At 40.9% G+C, this 20506-nt stretch overlaps 1 protein-coding gene across 8 annotated transcripts in view; it reads right to left on the minus strand.

Annotated features, from left to right (window-relative positions):
* Ttll5 (tubulin tyrosine ligase like 5) overlaps window positions 1-20506 on the minus strand; it is a 233987-nt gene that overhangs the window by 116886 nt on the left and 96595 nt on the right. For all 8 annotated transcript variants that reach the window (XM_028771843.1, XM_028771841.1, XM_028771849.1 and 5 more), the window contains 7 exons: window positions 19449-19569; window positions 16855-17001; window positions 15740-15843; window positions 12634-12749; window positions 9927-10010; window positions 8995-9387; window positions 418-602 (listed from right to left, as the gene is read on the minus strand). In XM_028771843.1, the coding sequence (XP_028627676.1) occupies window positions 418-602; window positions 8995-9387; window positions 9927-10010; window positions 12634-12749; window positions 15740-15843; window positions 16855-17001; window positions 19449-19569 (1150 nt within the window). The remainder of the gene's footprint in view (window positions 1-417; window positions 603-8994; window positions 9388-9926; window positions 10011-12633; window positions 12750-15739; window positions 15844-16854; window positions 17002-19448; window positions 19570-20506) is intronic.

Genomic DNA, 20506 nt, shown 5'->3' on the forward strand with positions numbered 1-20506 from the left:
GCAAAAGTTTGCCAGACCTGGTGACTTGAGTTTAATCCCTGGGATCCACATGGTAAAAGAACAGGCTACTGTAATTGACCTGTCACTTCCACAAACACCAAGTAATACATGCAAATGGACGTGTGTGTGTGTGTTTTAATCACTTTATATTTACAGTTGAAATTTAGATGTTACCTATGCAATACTATATACCATAAGAGCCATTAACAGATTGAACTTTGCAATGCCTGTGAGAGTTATTTTCTTTACAGTTAGGGAGAAGTAATCCAGTTTTATAAATATAAATGGACAGAACAGAGACTCACTGGAGACCATAAGCACACAGAGCAGCCAAGTTACAGAAGGACCAGTATGCCCCGCCCCGGCACCCCAACTCCCAGAACCACAGAGCTCAGTGGCAGCCTGGTCAGCCCCTACCTGCTGGGTGAGGAGACTGATGTGACTGGCTGGAGAGTACTGCCTGGCTGCCTGCTTCTCCGCGAGCCGCTGGAGTTCAGCTGTAACCAGACTTTGGTTGTACCTTCTGTTGAATGACACATCTTCACCTTCTTTTTGTGTCTTGGCTATTCCTGAATGATGCTTGTGTGGATGGCATGACCCTGCTGAAAAAGGGAAAAAGAGTTCTCACCCATTTAAGAATCATGTCTTGAATAAAATTACAACAGTTGCAAACAAATAGCAGGGCAACAGACACTGATGAATCCTAGGGAGCTCTAACAGCATAAAGGCCTAAGATGATCTTCAAATTGTCAGAAAATTCTACATAATCATGTGCTTATCAATGTGTGACAGCTTATAAAGGATTCCTATCACAGGGAGCTAGGAAGAGCCAATGTTAGGATTTACTGGGGATTCAGCTGAGCAGCAAGGCATTGGGCCCTATCCTCAGTATCACTAGGAACAAAGGAGAAGTTCTTTTTTGGTTTATTACATCAATACATATGTCAGTCTGTGGCATCAAATAGCAACAGCACTCACAATGCTTACAATGCTCCAAAAGGAAACAGGTATAAAAGAGAAACCAAGCATACTTAGAAAACTAGCAATGAGTGAATTCACAAGTGACTATCCTCTCAGACTTAAATTCTCTTTTTTCAGCTCTTTGATCACAATAAAATCAAGGTTCAAGTTTTCTTCTGATTATAAAATCTCACTGAAAAGCTATTTTTAAAACCGCAAACCGCAAAAGCAGAAACACTGTAATGTATTTCGGTTCTATCCACTTACTCATGTATCTTTGTGGTGCTGGGGGCTGAGCCAGGACTCTCAAGCTCCCAGTCCCCTTCTGTCCTCTCTCAAGGCTAACCAAAGGATGCTCATTCTGCTCATGTAATGTGGCAGCATGCCTTTAGAAGGCCTTTTCATGTTTCCTGTGTTAGCTGGCACAGACATATACTTTTCCAATGTGTGTGTAAGTTACAAGTGCAGTGTGATGAGCACCGGTAACTTTCAACTAGCCCAGGAGCTACATCGGCAATCACACCAGTGTGCTCCGCCCACGTGCAATCTCCCTTTCACTCTTTCCTTTTGTACAACATCATTTTATCACATACTTAGGAGTTTTCCTGTGGGTATATGTCTACATAGAAATATGTGTGTGTGTGTGTAAGTCTCAGAGAATAAAAAAGTTTAATGGTAGATTTTGTTATATTTATCAGTTGAAACTCATTGAGTCCAGTTTGTAGTGCCTATATACTACACACACACACACCTATATAGAAAGAGATATATACATATATACTAGATAATCTGCTTCCTTTCAGGCTCTATTAAAACGGAATCTCATAACAGTAGTTCCCCAGTGTTAGCTTTCATCATTTAGCATGACATTACCAAGAGGCATCCTCGCTGGGTCAGTGTATATAAACTCATGGGGTTTTTTGTTTGTTTTTGTTGTCTTGTTAGTCTTCATTCAATCAGCAGTTCCTTTGAACCAACTGCAATTATAAACAGCACAGTGCACACTTATGCACACACAGCAGCAGGGCTTTGCTTGTGCCCAGGAGTGGGACTGCTGGGTCACGGGGTACATGTATTTTCAAACTGATGTGACAGTACCAGAGTGGTATGCTTTACACTCCCACACAAGCATTCTTGCTGACCCACACATCCTTTACTGTTTGGGACTGTCAAACATTTTAAGGCTCCCTTCTCTGACAGGCTAACAGTTGCGTAGTAAGAACGATGTTGGATGTTGCTGCCGTCCTTAGAAATCTCATCATTTTTCTATTGCCTTTTTCTTGAGTTAATTAGAGTTGTACTTCTGTTTTTTAATTCTGCTCCATATAATAAAACTGCAAATAGGTTTTGTTGTTGTTGTTGTTGTTGTTGTTTTTAGGTATTAAGTTCTACATCTGAAAAATTGTTTTTGATTTTGAATCAGGATCTTACTGTACTGCCCAGGCTGGCTTCCTGAACTCATGATACTCCTGCCTACACAACCAAGTGTGGGTGTCAGCATTCACAACTCAAATTTATTTTTATATATGGGTGTGGCAGGGATCTGGTTTCACTTGCCACAGCATCATTTATGAGAGAGAAAGACCCTTTCCTACTGATGAACAATGCCACCAACTGTGCTGACTTTCTTAGCTTTGTTTCTTAACTTTCTCCCATGTTCCTTTGGTCATTCTGTGCGTTTTGCTCTTAACAAGAGCTCGAGAAGTCCTCAGTCCTCCATCCTTTTATCACTTAGAACGGGCTTATTGAGTAAACTTGCTGAGGTTTTCTGAGTGAACTTTTGAACCCAGAGCTCAGTCTAATGACTAAGACCTGAAGCTTCCTTCCTAGGCCCACACACATCATATTTGCCCACCGACTTGGATTTTCTGTGAAAACTTTTGACATCCTATAAAAAGTCTTTTCTAAACTTTTCCCAGAGTAGATTATAGTTTTATGCTATTGTCCAACATGCTTTTAAAAAACAGTTCAATGGGTGATAATGGATTGAAATGCTGTGTATAATTGATACCAAGGAATTTAAACTTTGGAGTATGGATGGCCTCTGGTAGGCTGACCATTCTTGTCTGAATGTCCACATTCCCAAGAGTATATAGGTACCACAAACTACACTCAGTGGGTTTAAACTGATCAAGTAAATGTAAAAGAATCTCTCATTACTTTTTTTTAATTCTGAGACTTTCATACAATATACTTTCATTATCTTGACTATATTAACCACTCTCTCCCAATACTCCATCACTCACCAAATCTTGTCTTCTCTTTTTTATTGCATATATTTTCAGTTGAAACAACTGTTTTCGGATACTATACAGCTCAAAAGCTTTTTCCAAAACGTACCTAGAGACCATTTTATGTTTTCTACATGGGATATTATCTGCAATTAAATGCTATCAACTCGGTTTTATTTATTTTTTTAATCTTTTATGCTGGTTCTGACTTCCAGTGAAATGCTGAACAGAAACAACATTAGAGATCACCCTTGCCTTGTCCATGAAGTAAAGGACAGGACCATGGTCACCATCACTCATTTAGACCCACCCATCTGTAGGTCTGGGGCTGACGCTCTCTTTTCAGGTTAATAGGGACCTTCTCTTTTCAGTATTCAGAACTGTTATGAGTCTGTTTGGAGTTTACTTTTTCTGAATTTATGATGTCATGAATGTCTTTTTTTTTCTTTAGCCTGTCACTGTGGCAGGTGGTACTGGCAGGTCATGCCCACATTCCTTGAATAGCCTTGCTTAAGGTACACACTACTTTTCAGATGTGGCTAGATATAGCAGGCTTTTATTTTGATTATTTTGCGTTTACATTTATAAACGAAGCTGGTAATTTCCCTTCTTATCACTAACTAATTTGGTTTTCAAGACAAATCTAGTCGCACAAAACAGGTCGGAGCAATTTTTCGTTCTCTAGTAATTTTCAATATTAGAATCATTACCTACTTCTAGAAAGAGCATTACAAATTATCTGGGCCTCATGATCTCTTTTAGAGAAGAATTTTAGCTCCTTCATCAAGATCAAGTGACCATAGATGTGTGGGTTCATTTCTGGGTCTTCAGTTCTATTCCACTGATCTTCCTGCCTGTCTCTGTACCAATACCATGCAGGTGTTTTTTTTGTTTTTTGTTTTTGTTTGTTTTTTTAATCACTATTGCTCTGTAGTACAGCTTGAGGTCAGGGATGGTGATTCCTCCAGAAGTTCTTTTATTGTTGAGAATAGTTTTCGCTATCCTGGGTTTTTTGTTATTCCATATGAATTTGAGAATTTCTCTTTCTAACTCTGTGAAGAATTGAGTTGGGATTTTAATGGGGATTGCATTGAATCTGTAGATTGCTTTTGGCAAGATGGCCATTTTTACTATGTTAATCCTGCCAATCCATGAGCATGGGAGATCTTTCCATCTTCTGAGATCTTCTTCAATTTCTTTCTTCAGGGGCATGAAGTTCTTGTCATACAGGTCTTTCACTTGCTTGGTTAGATTCACACCAAGTTGTTTTATATTATTTGTGACATTGTGAAGGGTGTCATTTCTCTAATTTCTTTCTCAGCCTGTTTATCTTTCGAATAGAGGAAGGCTACTGATTTGTTTGAGTTGATTTTATAACCAGCCACTTTGCTGAAGTTGTTTGTCAGGTCTAGGAGTTCTCTGGTGGAAGTTTTGGGGTCACTAAAGTATACAGTGGAAAAAGGACAGCATTTTGAACAAATGGTGCTGGTTCAACTGGAGGACAACACGTAGAAGAATGAAAATTGATCCATTCTTATCTCCTTGTACAAAGCTCAAGTCCAAGTGGATAAAGGACTTCACATAAAACCAGATACACTGAAATTAATAGAAGAGAAGGTGGGGAAGGACCTTGAATACCTGGGCACAGGGGAAAAGTTCTTGAACAGAACACCAATGGCTTATGCTCTAAGATTAAGAATTGACAATGGGACCTCATAAAATTGCAAAGCTTCTGTAAACCAAAGTACACTGTCAATAGGACAAAACGGCAACCAACAGATTGGGAAAAGATCTTTACCAATACCACATCTGATAGAGGGCTAATATTTAATATATACAAAGAACTCAAGAAATTAGACTCCAGACAACCAAATAACCCTATTAAAAATGGGGTACAGAGCTAAACAAAGAATTCTCAACTGAGGAAACTCGAATGGGCAAGAAGCACCTAAAGAAATGTTCAGCATCCTTAGTCATCAGGGAAATGCAAATCAAAACAACCATGAGATTCCACCTCACACCAGTCAGAGTGGCTAAGATCAAAAATTCAGGTGATAGTAGATGCTGGCGAGAATGTGGAGAAAGAGGAACACTCCTCCATTGCAAGATGGTGCAACCACTCTGGAAATCAGTCTGGTGGCTCCTCAGAAAATTGGACATAGCATTATCTGAGGACCCAGCTATACCACTCCTGGGCATATACTCAAAAAATGTTCCAACCTATAACAAGGACATATGCTCCACTATTTTCATAGCAGCCTTATTTATAATAGCCAGAAGCTGGAAAGAACCCAGATGCCCTTCAACAGAGGAATGGATAAAAAAAAAATGTGGTACATTTACACAATGGAGTATTACTCAGCTATTAAAAACAATGAATTCGTGAAATTCTTAGGTCAATGGATGGAACTAGAAAATATCATCCTGAGTGAGGTAACCCAATCACAAAAGAGCACACATGGTATTCACTCACTGATAATTCGATATTAGCCCAGAAGCTCGCAATACCCAAGATTCAACTCACAGACCACATGAAGCTCATGAAGAAGGAAGATCAAGTATGAGTGCTTTGGTCCTTCTTAGAAGGAGTAACAAAATACTCAAGGGAGCAAATAGGAAGACAAAGTGTGGGACAGAAAATGAAGGAGGGGCCATCTGGAGACCATCCCACCTGGGTATCCATCCTATGTGCAGTCACCAAAGGTAGATGCTGATGTGGATGTCAGGAAGTGCATGCTGACAGGAGCCTGATATAGCTGTCTCCTTAGAGGTCTGCCAGAGTCTGACATACTCAGAGGCGGATGCTCACAGCTAACCATTGAACTGATCAAGGGGTTCCCAATGGAGGAGTTAGAGTGAAGACTGAAGGAGTTGAAAGGGATTGAGACCCCATGAGGAGAGCAACAATACCAACTAGCCAGAGCCCCCAGGGTCTAAACCACCAGCCTGGGAGCACATACAGAGGGGCCCATGGCTCTAGCTGTATATGTAGGGGAGGATGGCCTTGTGGGGCAAAGGTGGGAGAGGAGATCCTTGGTCCCATGAAGGCTGGACGCCAAGTGTGGGGGAATTCAATGGTGGGGAGATAGGAGTGGGACGGTGTGGGGCACATCCTCATAGAAGCAGGAGGAGGGGGATGAAATAGGGGGTTCCTGGGCAGGGGGTGGAGGAAATGGGGTAAGGGGATAACTTCTGAAATGTAAATAAAATATGCAATAAAGAAAAAAGAGAAGAATTTTAAGTACTGTACCAGTTATTTATACTCATAGAACTATTTTAGAACTATTTTGGCTTTCCTCATGGTTCTAAGTCAATTTTACATGGTATACTTTTAATGAAGTTTGCCCATCTCAATTTCGGGGAAATAAAGTGTTGATCAAACCCTATGTTTCCCATCTGTGCATCTTTCTTTGTCTGCTCCTCCGTTACTTGTGCAATGTCCCTGTCATCTCTCTCTTCTTCAGTCTTACTAAGTGCTTCTTTATTAGAGACCGCCCACGGTAGCATTGTCCCCTGTTCTCCTTCTGGCCTATGTGGGTCTCATGTCTCTCTCCTTAGATGGAGATCACTGTTGGTTTTGTTCTGCCACACACACCAGGACATGCAGCCATCTATTGCTACTCAGATCTAGAATAGGATTTTCTTTACACTAAGATTTCTTTTCCCATTTCTGATTTTGAAATATACAGGAATTTTGTGATAGATTCCTTGGCTAGTGGCTTTTAGGTTAATTGTAGTGTGGGCAAAGAATGATACTACATGATTCCAAGTCTTAAAGATTTTTTCCCTTGCTTATGATATAAAACATAACTGATTTTTATAAATAAGTATTCTTGTCAGTAGATATTTTCTCTATTTATTGGGTGCATAGTCCTAGATATGATCAAGAGACAAAGTTATTATCCTGTTCAAACCATCTTTTTAAAAATTACATTTATGCATAAGTAAATAGGGAACCCAGTAAGTGTGTGGAAGTTAGAGGACAACTTGCAAATGGGTCTTTTTTCCCCATCAGGTGTATCCCAGAAAAAGAACTCAGATTGTCAGTTTGGTGGCAAGTGCCTTTAACCACTGAGCCATCTTGCTGTCCACCGCTGGCCCCTTTTAAAGAAAAGGCTACTATATAACCCTGCCTGGTCTAGAACTTACTGTGTAGGCCTAGAGGACCTTGAACTCAGAAACTCATATGCCGCTGCCTCTTGAGTGCTGAGATTAAAGGCATGCACCACCATGCCTAAGAGTAGTTATTTATAAAATGTGGCTTATAATTAGTTTTGAACATGGTCACTACTAAACTGTTTAAAATCTCAGCCAGTGTTAAAATACTAGCAAAAATGATTCATCATAATATCAATTAATGTTCTGTGGACCTGTTTTTTTTTTTTTTTTAAGCAGACTCTCATAGCTCCCAGAAAAACCTAAACAATTTTTTAAAATGTTTGGTGATTTAAAGATTAGTATAGTGCTACAGCACGGCAGTGTGATGCTTGTATGAGACAGACAGAAAAAAACCAAAGGGAACAGAACTGAGACTCCAGAAACAAATCTTTCACATTTGCAGATAACTGACCTTTGGCAAGCATGCCAAGCTGATACAGTAAGGAATAACATTTTAAAATAGCTGGTCCTGGAAGAAGTGACCACCCATCTGTGGAAGACTGAAGTTAAACACCTACATTATCTGACAAAACAAGTAATGGAGAATAGACAAAAGTCCTAAATATGAGAACCTAACATGAAACTCTCAAGAAAAAAAAAATAAGGAAATCTTTATGAATTTGTGTTAGATAATATGTTTTCAGATATGACACATACATTACAAGCAATAAAAAAATAGGAATATTGGACTTCATCAAAACTTAGAACTTCTCTGCCTGAAGAAAATGAAAAGAACCGATAGATGGAGAAAAACTCTTTCTAAGGCAATTACCTGATGAAGGGCTTGTATGGAGAATACATAAAGAACACAACTCAATGATAGAAATATACTTCAACTTAAAAACTAGCGAAGAAATTAAGTAGACATGAACCTGAAAAACATGACATTATGTGAAAGAAGGCAATCACAAAGATCATTTATTGAATGTGTCTAGCTATGTGAAATATCCAGAATAGACAAATCTGTCGAAAAACAAAGAGGCTAGGAGGAAGAGAAACAGATGATTGCTAAGAGATTTGGGATTTCTTTAAGGGGAAAAGGATGTGTTCTGAAGTTAGGAAGTTGATGTTAATTATACATATCTGTGAACAGAACTTAAAAACCACTTAATTTGCATGAAATAACCAAGTTTCCAAGTAGGAGTTATTATCTAAATAAAGCTGTCATGAAAAAAATGGGCTGGAGATACAGCTCACTGGTAAGGCATTTGTTTGACATATGTAAGGTCCTGGATTCAATTCTCAACATCATAAAATAAATAGGAAGAAAACTTGACTGACAGTATGGGTCCACTTCATTTAAGATTAAATGTCTTATCTTAGGAATTCTTTGGTCAGGTCATATGTAAGTTGTCTGATGTCAGGAATAACTATTTAAATCAGAAAGAATGCAGAGTAACTTCCTAGACCAATGCTGGTCTGCAGTAGGACTCTAGAGGCCCTACTCTTTTTGTCTCTTTTTGTAGAACCTAAAAGCAGTCCTGTTTCATTCTGTATCAGTGAAGGAATGCTAGTAGACAAAACGTAAGACCCTTCTTTAGTCACAGCAGAAGGTAGCAAAAGAGAAGGCAGAGGAAAAGAGGCGTTCTGTTTTCATGGGGCTGGGGAGGAGCTGACATGGCAGGCAGTCTTCATTCTCACTCACCTGCCTTTGCTGAAGAGGGCCGAGACAGTTTCTGGCTGTAGATGTGTGCAGCACTTTGGAAAGAGGAAAAGGGGCCAATGGTGTAGCTGCCTGACCGACAGCGTGGCAGCCCAGCAGGGCTGACGTTCTGGGTCCCAGAGTGTATGGAGGGAGAGGCACTGTCGGGGACAGGGTTCAGTAAAAGTGCTGGCTGGTGAGGCATGCTCGGGATAGCTGGGGAAATTTGAGATAAAGAAGAATGGTGGCCAGGGCCTGTCGAGAGGGCAGAGGTTGTGATGATCGATGACAGATGGGTGCTGGGGAGTCTCTGCAGAAGAACAGCAGCAGGACCAGAGAAGGAAGAGCAATTGGTATACACTAGTTTAGCCTCCTTTCCTGCTGAAGTGGTAAATCCTATTAAAGCAAAAACAAAACAAAACAAAAGAACAGGTCATTTGGGGAAAAATAAATACACAATCTCTATGACACATAAACATTTTGAAACATCAAAATAATGTTAACATGAGACAGAAATCATGCAGACTTTAATGAGTATTCATCTTGAACTTAGTAAGTTTTGCTTACCAGAGACAGTAACAAAATTTTTACTTTATTTTTATCCCTTCCTAAAAGCTTGGGTTGAGACTTCCTCAGAAAGCAGAGCAGGCACATTCTACACATGGTAGGCAAGCAGGCCAAAGTCTCTACAAAGAGCAGCTAATTCCTCACCCTCTGGGGAAAAAAGCAAGTGCTCAAAACTTCTAAAGAAAGTGGAAAATGCTTTTGAAGGAAAGTAAGTTACATACAGTCAGAAGAACATTTTAAGGGAAAGAGAAGAACCAGAGAAAACTTCCCTGGGTGACAATGTCCCATGTACTTATAATATTGTACAACTGACGACTGTTTTTCTTTTAGAGGTGTATCAGAGAGTAATGTGTGTTTCAAGGACTCACGAGATAATTTATCAGAGTGGATTTCTGTTGCCTGTTGCTGTTTGGGTTGCTTTATTTTCACTTCTTGTATTGTCTCAGGGTGATCTGAAATAAAAAAAAATATTGCCTTAGGCACTTGTACTAATCAAAATGATTAACATGAAACGTAAGTGTTAATCAATGCTGGGAAACACTGCCCATCCCACTACGACCTGTAAAGGATGGCAACATCTGGAGTGAGCAGCCAACTGAGTGATCCCCAGTGATTCCTGGAAGCAGCTCCATCTCACTCGAATGCAAGGGAGGAATCTACTGACTGTGACCCAGCTAGGACATGCATGGAAACTGAAATAAGAGACTCTGGGTGTTTCCAGCAGGACTCTTGACTGCGGCAGGGGACTGGAGAGAAGAGACCACAGTGGCTGTCAGGACGGTCCTGCTGGAGCCAAGTCCACATGCATGCATAAGAGGGGTACTGGGAGATACAAGCACAGCTCACTGAGTGTCGGTGTGCCCCCTGACTATCCTACAACATGTGCCTCAGTTTACCTATTTAATAATAAAACCAGTTTACACTGTAGCTGTTTTTCTCTACTATAAAATTCTGAAATAGAATGGTCCAAAGTTATTCATATACTTAGAGAAATGTCCCAAGGTCTGTGGCAAGGGCAAGATTTATCTAAAACTCAAGAGAGGCTCTCAGAGGAACGAATGAGAGTGTGTGCATCCTGCCCTCTCCATTGCTTGTAGGCTAATGCTGCTACTTTCCTGTTCAGTTATGAAATGAGCCCAGACAGCAAACTGTCAAATGGCTTTTTTATCTTGTTTGAAACCGTCAAACCCCTCTCTAGGTTTATACAATAGAAAAAGCAGGAACTGATCGTCTACATAAAAATCGTCATTAAAAAACAAATCTAAAGGGCCAGGTGGTGATGGTGCATGCTCTTAATCCCAACACTTAGGAGGCAGAAGCAGGTGGATCTCTGTGAGTTCAAGGTCAGCCTTGTCTACAGAGTGAGTTCCAGGAAAGCCAGGGCTACACAGAGAAACCCTGTCTCAAAACAAACAAATGAAACAAGACAACAGCAAAAACAAGCAAACAAAAACTAAACCACAAAAACCAAAACCAAACCAACCAGATCTGAGAATTTGAAATGACCTATCTGTATTAACAGGAGCTGTTGATGCATGCTACTGGGTCTTCTCCATCACTGTCACGGGATAAGCTGCCACATGAATACCCATGAGGGCCGAACTCAGCAGGTGAGCAGGCTTTTCCCTACTCTAACCTTACTGTAAAAATTTCTCAGCCTCCCTTCCACAATAAACTCCATTTATCAAACAACACATTTTATAAACACAAGGGCTTTGATAGCCCTAGTGATTAAAGTGCTAGCAGCTATCAGAGGGGCTAATACCAAATATGAAAAATATAAGAAGAATGGACAGAGGAATATGAAGTTAGAAACACGATCCAAGAGGAAGCTGGGCTTCAGCAGACTATGAAAAATACAATTCAGTAACAGTTCCTAGTAAGGCTTCATGGAACAGCCTCAGCAAATTTTACAACACTGGGCTGAGATGGTATAGCTCAGTGGTAGAGACCTGTGAGGCTCTGTGATTAATCCCCAGCCATGTAAGCACAAAACAAAATTAACGTTTCTTTGGGAAATTCATTTTACATTTGAAATGACCAATTTTCCTGAATATTTCCACATTAGACTGGGATAGTCTTGAGAGCATTGAGACTGAATCTAGTACTTAAAATACTGACAAGGGGCTTGGAGACATGGTTTTGTGGTTAAGTGCACTGGCTGTTCTTGCAGAAGACCTGGGCTCAGATCTCAGCACCCATGTGGCTGCTCATAACCCAGGAAATCCGATGCCCTCCCTCTTCTGGTCTCCATGGTCACCAGGCACACATGGTCCACAGACATACATGTTGCAAAACACTTACACACATAAAATAAAATACCTACACTGATATACTTGTATCTAGGTTTGAAATGCGTCTTACATTGAAAGCACAGAAGTTGCTGATAAGCTATATCTGAGTGCTCTGTTGTTGTGCTGGACAATGTAGTCTACACTGGATTCCACTGGTGTTCCTCGGCAGTGAGAACTTGCAGAAACAGAAACAATGCCTGGAGGAAACCAATGGCATCTAAGGCTTGGGACCAAGACTATCAGTCACCCCCGTTAGGTATGGAACTGCCTCAAACAACAACAACAACAACAACAATGGTGCTGAGAGGCATGGACAGAGAAGGGCCAAACAATGGAAACTAAGAGCAAAGCTCTGAATTGAGCAGGTGACAGCTCTAAGACTGGCCCTGTGTGCTCGGGAGGAACCTGGAGCAAGCGCTCAGCTCCAGGAGCTCATTTCCTCAGCTGTCATGAAGCCTGAAGATGGAACCTGTTGTGCATGCTGTGTGGAAGCACACAGGAAGATGATCTTCATTAAAGATCCGGTTTTCAAAATGAAAAGAAAAAAGACCCAAACCATGTTGTTGTCATGAAGGATGAAAATGTCGCTCTAAAGGATGCTCTTCTTTTGCTTTGAAGACAAAGCTGAGTCCCCCCTGCACGCCCGCCTGCCCGCCTCGGCCCCACTGCAGAGTTCAGTCTTGCTGGATATTGGTGGGCAGCCAATTTATTCCTGATTCTTCTCTGCACAGCTCTGTTTTCTGCTTGTTTGCATTTTTCACTCATTAGTTGGCATACTTACCCCCTTTTGCCCCACTACTGCTGTTCTTAGAACTTTTAGAGTGAGTCCCCAGGAAGACACTGGCAGACTTGTTTTTTTGGGTATAAAAAGTCAACACCTCCTCCAGTTCAGCCTCACTGAAATGAAGAAAAGAGTATGGTCAGCACAGGAAGCTACTCTGGAAAATCTTTTGACATTTTATTATGGAAACAGTAAGCAGGGGAAGGGAAAGTGAGAGGCACAGGCTGAGAGCTCCTTCTGAGCAGACAGTTTTAAATGAAGCATAGATGAAAGCAACCTGGAAAATGGAGACCACAGGACAACTTTATTAACCCATAGATTGTTTTTCGATCTGTCCTGTCTGATCCATCAGCCACTAGTCACATGGAGCGATTTAGACTTAGTCTCAATTAAATAAAATTAGAAGATTCTTTTTCAGAGTTGTACTGTGCACATTTCAAGTACCTGATAGTCACCTTCAGAAAGTCGTAGTGAATCACAACACTCTTGGTGAGGAATTGAAACCACAGATTGGGTCAAAGCTTAACAGCAACCTATTTTCATATGATGGCCCCTCCCCAGCTTACATACACAGTAGGGAGTGGAGGGGAGGTGAACCTTTCAAAAACTCAATAAGAAAATGATTATTCATAGCCACAGAGTGAAACTATCGTCTGGCTGTAGTTTGCAACGCATCTATGCCATTTCTAGATAGCTGAGGTATCTTTACTGGAAGGGCTACAAGTCATTTTAATTGGCTGTGTCAGAAATAAGGAGACATAGTGTGACCACAGAAAAGATCCTTAACTATCTGAACAATGCATGAGACAGACTAGATGGGCACTTTGAATAGGAAATTACTTATGGACAGCCACAGAGTTCAAAGTGTGAGAAAACAGAGGGGAATCTAAAGGGGCCTTCTAATAGAACATGTAGATTTCACTTAATCTTAGCCAAAGGGCTCTCAAATTATGACGAGGGGATTTTCAACATATACAGCCACTTTTTCATAGTCATTTTCTTATGTCTGAAGCACGGTATTGTTCCACACAGATAGCCTTCAAGGAGGTGAAGCAACCCACCAGCCATCTTCAGAACACACAAATGAGAACCCAGGAAACCACCTCAATGGATCTCTGTTATCCCTTGGGTCCCCAAGAAGCAAAGCAGCACTAGATAAATCGTGTTAGAAACCAGCAAATATCTACAGCTGGGACTGCAGTGGGCCTGCTTCTTCCTGGCAGTGTTTTATTCGGCACTTTTCAGAATACTGGAAGGCAAGGGATAGCTGGCCCAACTACAAGCCACTCTGTACCTGTCTTATCCTCTGCCCACTTCCTCATTTAGGTCCCTGACTCCTTCCTGCAGGCATTTGAGTCTGTCAGACCAGAGAAGGAATCCATGTACCCACCCTAATTTACTAAAACACCCTACTCTACCCACAGTTCCCAGCAACTGTTCCTTAAGTTACAATCAATAAATACAACCCAATGTATTTTCATCTCCAACACTTTATTAGTTTAAAGTATATATGGTTTATATTTAGCATCCAGTTTCCTTTATTTTCTTCCTATCTTCCTTTCATTTTTAAATTTTGAGGTTTGTTTCCTTCTATTTTTCTATTTCAGCCCTTTATTTAAAAATAAATACTATCTTCTTGGTATCATCTACTTTTTTTTGCCTTCTCTGCTTTTAATGTCTTTCCTTTATCTCTTTACTATGTGTGTGAGTACATCCATGCCATGGTGCAGGTGTGGAGAACAACCTGCAGGAGCTGTATTTTTCCTTCTAACACACAGGTCCTGGAAACGAAACTCAGGTCTCTGGCTTGAGGACAAGTGCTTTTACCCATTAAGGCATTTTGTCCTTTCTTGGTTTTGCTGTTTTTATAAGGCTGATGTAGGAAACTGTTTCTTTCTTCTTTTCTATATCTGCTTTCTCAAACATATTACTCATTACTTCAAAATATCCACAAAATAGCATATACAAATATAGACTCTACAAAATGATGTTTGTGTTTGTTGCATACCTAAAACACAAGCCACTGAGGCCATGGTGAGGTCTGTAAAGGAGTTACCCAAGGACCTTACTGTTAGTGACTGATAAGTCACAACCTAATTTAACTTCACAAATAATGGAATGCTGATTTTCTAGTGACATACTACCCACTGTGACTTGGACAACTGCAACCTAATTAAAGGGGCTTAGAGTTGCTTTTTCCCTTTAGTTTAGTGGTTTCTGCACAACTCTCTAATTTGAAAAAAACAGATTTTGATTTTATTTTATGTGTATGACTGCTTTGTCTGTCTGTCTGTCTGTCTGTCTATATGTATGTACATCATATCCATACATGCATAACCATTTCCCTCAGAGGTCAGAAGAGAGTATCAGATCCCCTAGGAGTAGAGTTAGTGATGATTTTGAGCCATCATGTAGATACAGAGAATAGAACCCAGGTCTTTTGCAAAATCAGACAATATGTTTAACCTCTGAATCAACTCTCCAAACTGACAACTCTCTAGTTTAAAAAAGTACCCTTATTCTGAGTCTTTACAAAAGTTAAAATTGTTTTTGTTACCTCTTCCTTTGGAAATACAATCTCATTGAGCAAAATTGTGTGGCTGGCTTACATCAAAAAACAGAGTTGAACATAAAGATTTTCAATTTCTCAAGGTCAACCCTAAGCATGAAAAACTTGTTCTGTTTTATATAAATTGGGTGTGACCCTCACAGTGTTGAGAAACTGCCAATTCTTCCCTCTACTCGATGTGGGTAAGATTTGGTCATCTCTACAGCATCAGTAGGTCAGGAACTAATCTGGACTTGATAAACACTAGAAGTCTCTAGCTTCCCATTTCTAAAAGGTTCTTGGTACGCTCAGGGTTGTGTACTTTGAAGGCTGTCTAGGCCTGTAGCCCAGACACCATGAAGCAGTGTTTTGATAGGTGAGGCCGTGACAACAGTAACACAACTGGCTGAGATATGGAGAGGTCAAGCATGCAAGACGCTTCCTCCCTTGGGGACCGAGTTCATTCACATCTGTATATCAGAAACAAGGGGCTGTTGGGGATTCAGTGGCAGCTCAGGAGAGGGAAGGACATGGTTACTCATCAAAAGTGATCTGTACCTTGCTTGTCGGATAAAATCCTGAAAGCTTTCTGCATTCACCCCATCTTCTTCCTCTTCTTCAAGTTTCTTCTTTGATCTCTTTTCAGCCATTTGTTCTGTTTCCTGCCCATGGCCAACCCCAGAGAAGAACAACAAAATCAAACTGACTGCTGGTAAAGGCGCTTCAGCTGCGTTTGCTCCCATGGGTTAACGGCACCTTACAGGAACGACTTTGTTTGACTCTTGCTGTACTTTTCACCACTTACACATTTGACATGCTACTTTTGGTCACCGTTTCATGCAATGTTTTGAAATTCCCAAGTAACAGTGGCAGAATGTAATTTTTAATCATGTTCATACTTTCTACTAGCACAGGTCATAGAGAGAGAGAGACCCTTTTATCTGGGATGATAATTCTAGCTTCACAGTGCAGCTGGACAACACACACACCATATTTTGTTACCATTCCTAGAGGAAGGACTTGTCTCGGAAGAGTCTCTTGAGTCAGCTTCCAAACTGACTGAGTTCTGACTTGTGTAAGACAACAGAGAATTCTCAATAGATAACAGGGTAAACTGTGGCTACAGGTTAGTGTGCTGACAGGGTGACCACTAGCCACAGGTTTTTTGTTTTGTTTTTATTTTTATTTTTCATTTATTTTATTTTATTTCAGAAAAGCTATGTCAACTTCCAGGACTCAGCTGTTTCTCTTACATAGTGGCCATACTTTTTCTCCTGAAAATATTTTTTAAAATGGATGCTAAAACTTTAGCTACAAGACACTTTGGAAAAATTCTAATTAGATAGTGTATCACCTAGGTGTGAAATCATATCCTTCTTTCAAACGTCTCAGAGAAGAAAATCTAACACTTCCAAAACAGAAATACAAGTGCCATTTTAAAATCACAGTATAAGTTCACTCTCAAATGTTTCTCGGGTATACTGGAGAAACAAAAGAAATGTGCAGTTTCCTAAGAGTTTAGGCATTGGCTTTATTGCTAAGTAGTTTTTCAGTCCAGCTGGACTGCCCATGAGAGCCACAAAGGGGATGGTGCTGTCAAGAGAACAGAGTAAAGCAGACTGGCCTGTTCCCAGCAGTGTCTGATGGACCAGCACATAAGGCTATCGACTCACCTTGTTATACACAACGATAAAGTCACCTAGCTGGTGGGCGAGGATTCTTCTGCGCTCCAGAAGTGCCAACCGCCGACTAGGTAATACCATCCTCAGTGAGTACTGGAGGTTACTTGATGCCCGCTTGAGAAAACGAACCACTAGTTCCTGTGTAAATTAAAGAGGAAGAGAAGGATGAAAAGTAGGGACGAGCCATGATAGAACTGAAGACAGGTATGAGAAGGCAACAGACAGAGACTGGATTCAGCAGGAGACTCAAGAAGACGCACGACTCACAGCTCTACAAACATACAAGGTGTGATGCGACAGAAAGCCAAAGCAAGAGGACCTCATTCTCTTCCTCAGTATGCTGGCAATCAAAAAATAAAAATCAAATGTGGGTGCAATTAACTATATAGTAAGGCAGTAAACACTACAAAATATAAATAAACAGAACTATCATAATTCAGAGTTTAAATATTACTTCTAATAAGCTGCTCAAACAGAGCCAGTTAGGAAATGTAGCATTCAAAGTCAGTGCAGACTAAAATCACAGAGGCGGATGAACTCAAAGGTGAGAAGGCAGAAAAAACCAGAATCAGGTATGATGGCACATACTCACAATCCTGGTGCTTGGGAGGATGAGGTAAGAGAATGGCAAATTAGAGGCCAGCCTGGCCTCTAATTAATATATATATTAAGATCCTATAACAAAATAAAACAAATCAGTATAGAGAGCCTAGTAGAAAATAATGCAACCAGGGCCAGAGAGAAAAGGGTTAAGTGGGAGACTCCCACAGAAGCTGGAGCAAGAAAGGATCACAAGACAGGGCTCTGAATCTAGACACTAAGGTCACATTGAGAGACTTCATATAAAGATCATGAAGGAAAGCAGGAAGAAACACATGTGGACTGAACTGAGCAACACAGAACTACTGCTTATGACTGCTTGTGATGAAGGAAAATAAAACTGCTTTGGTAGCTTCAAGGTGACACATCTTTCTTCCTTCTAAAGCATAAAGGAACTATGAGAGCTGGGTTGGGGAAAGCAAAGGAGGTGGAGGGGGTCCGGGGGACGGCAGGAAAAATGATGGCAGGGATGACAGTGACCTTCAGTGAAAGATGGGACAACTATACCTCTCCTAAGAGGAGAAAAGAATCTAATCTGAAATTGAGAAGATCTCAATCGGATCATTTATAACATCATAAACTTGGAGAGACTCTGAGGAGCCAGAAACCTCCTCAAAGAGGCAACATCCCATAAAATAATAAAACTGTTTCCAGGTGGGTGGGTCTTGAGGCTTTAGGTGAGGGGCCTCTGAGCTATTAGATACAGACTCTCTGAGCCAAGCCTGGATCAGAGGGCGAAGCTGTCTGTGTACCTGTATTCCTCAAAAGCAAGGCTGCTGGCCCTCAAGCCTGGCTGGGGTAGCTCCAGGTATATTTTCAAGAATTCATTCAATGTTTACTAGGTTTTGCAGTGATGATCTTATATATTCCTATAGAAACTCCCAAGTCTTGGGTAAATTCTCAGCCAGAAACTGGAATAGTTAGTTTGGCTGGGCTTTTGTGTTTGTGTGTGTGTGTGTGTGTGTGTGTGTGTGTGTGTGTGTGTGCCTGCTTTTGGTTATTTTAAGTGATTTTTTTTAATTTGGTTTTTATGCATTGCTCTCTCCTGCAGTTTCCTCCAGTATAAAGGGGAGAGACTCATAACAAGAGGCTTGGGTTTCATAGTTCTCTGCTGTCTTTACTATAGGGTGGTTTAAGCTACTATTTTAAAACATTATTTTTTCAGTGGAGCAGACAAACCAACTCTCAAAAAGGCATGCTCAGTTTTCCACTTGGAAAGAGCAGAGCTAACATTTTCCACTGATGGCTGAAGGATTGTGCATGACACACAAGGTTGATCTCTGGGTTCTTTTGGCTACTTTAAATTCATCATTTGTTTTCTGGGATAACCAATATGATTTTTTAAATGTACCTTGCATTGTATAGACAGAACTAAAATTTAAGGCAGCACTGACAATGGACACAGCTTCCTCAGAGTTAAAGACTCCTGTTTGTGGCAATGCCTATAGTTATAAAAGGTCTTAAGAAAGCTGTGGCATCCTCTAGAAGCTCTGACCTTACCAAAGATCTTGATGCTCCCTGTCATTGTGAGCCGAAATATTAAATCATGGGTGTGTTCAAATAACTGATACATTAATTTTGATTCTAGTAATCTAAAAATTTATATAATTACAAGTAAAGTAAGAAGTTAGGCTGACTAATGGTACCTTCTGAGACATTACAGAGACACTGACTTTCAAAGAGCTAACAGAGCTAACTCCTCAGGACAGAGAATAAGGGAAACAAAGCACGTGACATGGCGTCTGTGAGCGCATGTGCCACACATTCATCTAGAGGTCAGGGGACAACTTGTGGAACAGAGTCTCTTGTCTTTACATAGGTTCTGGGAATCAAACTCAGCTCTCCGGGTTTCCATGGTAAAACCTTTAGCTGTTGAACCATTTGCTGAGTCCTGCAATAATTAATTCTTTTCTCAGAATACATTGCTGAGCTGGGAATAGGAGAGAAAGAAGGACAGTCAAAGGTCCCCGAAAGGAGAGCCTCACCATCTGTTCATCTTCTTTGGCAGCCCAGCTGGGACTGGGTGTCTGACCACCACTGTCTTTTGTCAGACGAACTTGCACATGCTGAAGATAGGCAGAGAATGCTAACCGGGCCTGTACTTTGCTGTAGAAATCCAAAACAATACATTGTTACGAGACAGACTAGTAAACTTACCAACTACGTACCTGCCTTCTCTCCAAGTGATCTTTGAGGATCCTTCTGTCAGGATGGCTAAGAGTATGAGAACTGTTAAATAGACACTACTGAATAAAGAGCCCTTCAAAACAATATGAGCTTTTACATTGCTTCTCACACAAAACCTGAAAACCACTTCTCCTGCCCATCATGCTGCCTCTTTGAACTTTGAAGAACGCTGGGAGAATGCAGTGTTCAGTGTTCACTGGGCCACTGGTAGTACAAAGAAAAGTGTGAGATGTTGGAAGCTCTTCAGGACATACTTATCAGTTAGGATAGAGATTCGGATTTTGTTATGAGAACTAATACTCCTAGCATGGAAAAGCCTCTGAAACAGGAACTAGATTAATCCTACAAAGAAACTTTTGAGCTCAAATTTTAAGGTCATGCATTTCTCAACTCCAAGACGGGAGTGGCTGGAGCCCAGAACACATGACTGTGGTCCAACAACAGAGCTCGGTGTGCATGAACCGACAGACAGGGACAAGCCTGGATGTTCTGCAGGGAAAATATCCTTCAAGATGGTGAAGCACACCATGAGGACAGCTGCTCTCTGCCTGGTAGTCTCAGTGACAGGCAAAGACTGTCCTCAGGTTGCAGTGGGAAAGCCAGAGAGAAAGCGACAACTTTCACTTCAGTGGCTAACTGTGGCAGATCTGTTTTCTTTCAGGCAAGATTTTGGTCACTTCAGCTGATCGGCCTCCTGCCATGATAGCCAGAATTACATCAGCTAAGATTAGGGCCCAACACAAGCTCTGTCCACAGCCCTCGCACATGTAATCACTGAATCACTGAGTACTGTCTGCTCATGGTGCCCAAAGTTAAGATGAAGGATTCGTCCCAAGTGGCCTGGAGATGCTACAGG

This window comes from Grammomys surdaster, unplaced genomic scaffold, assembly GCF_004785775.1.
Source record: "Grammomys surdaster isolate TR1022 unplaced genomic scaffold, NIH_TR_1.0 210, whole genome shotgun sequence".
Classification (NCBI taxonomy): domain Eukaryota; kingdom Metazoa; phylum Chordata; class Mammalia; order Rodentia; family Muridae; genus Grammomys; species Grammomys surdaster.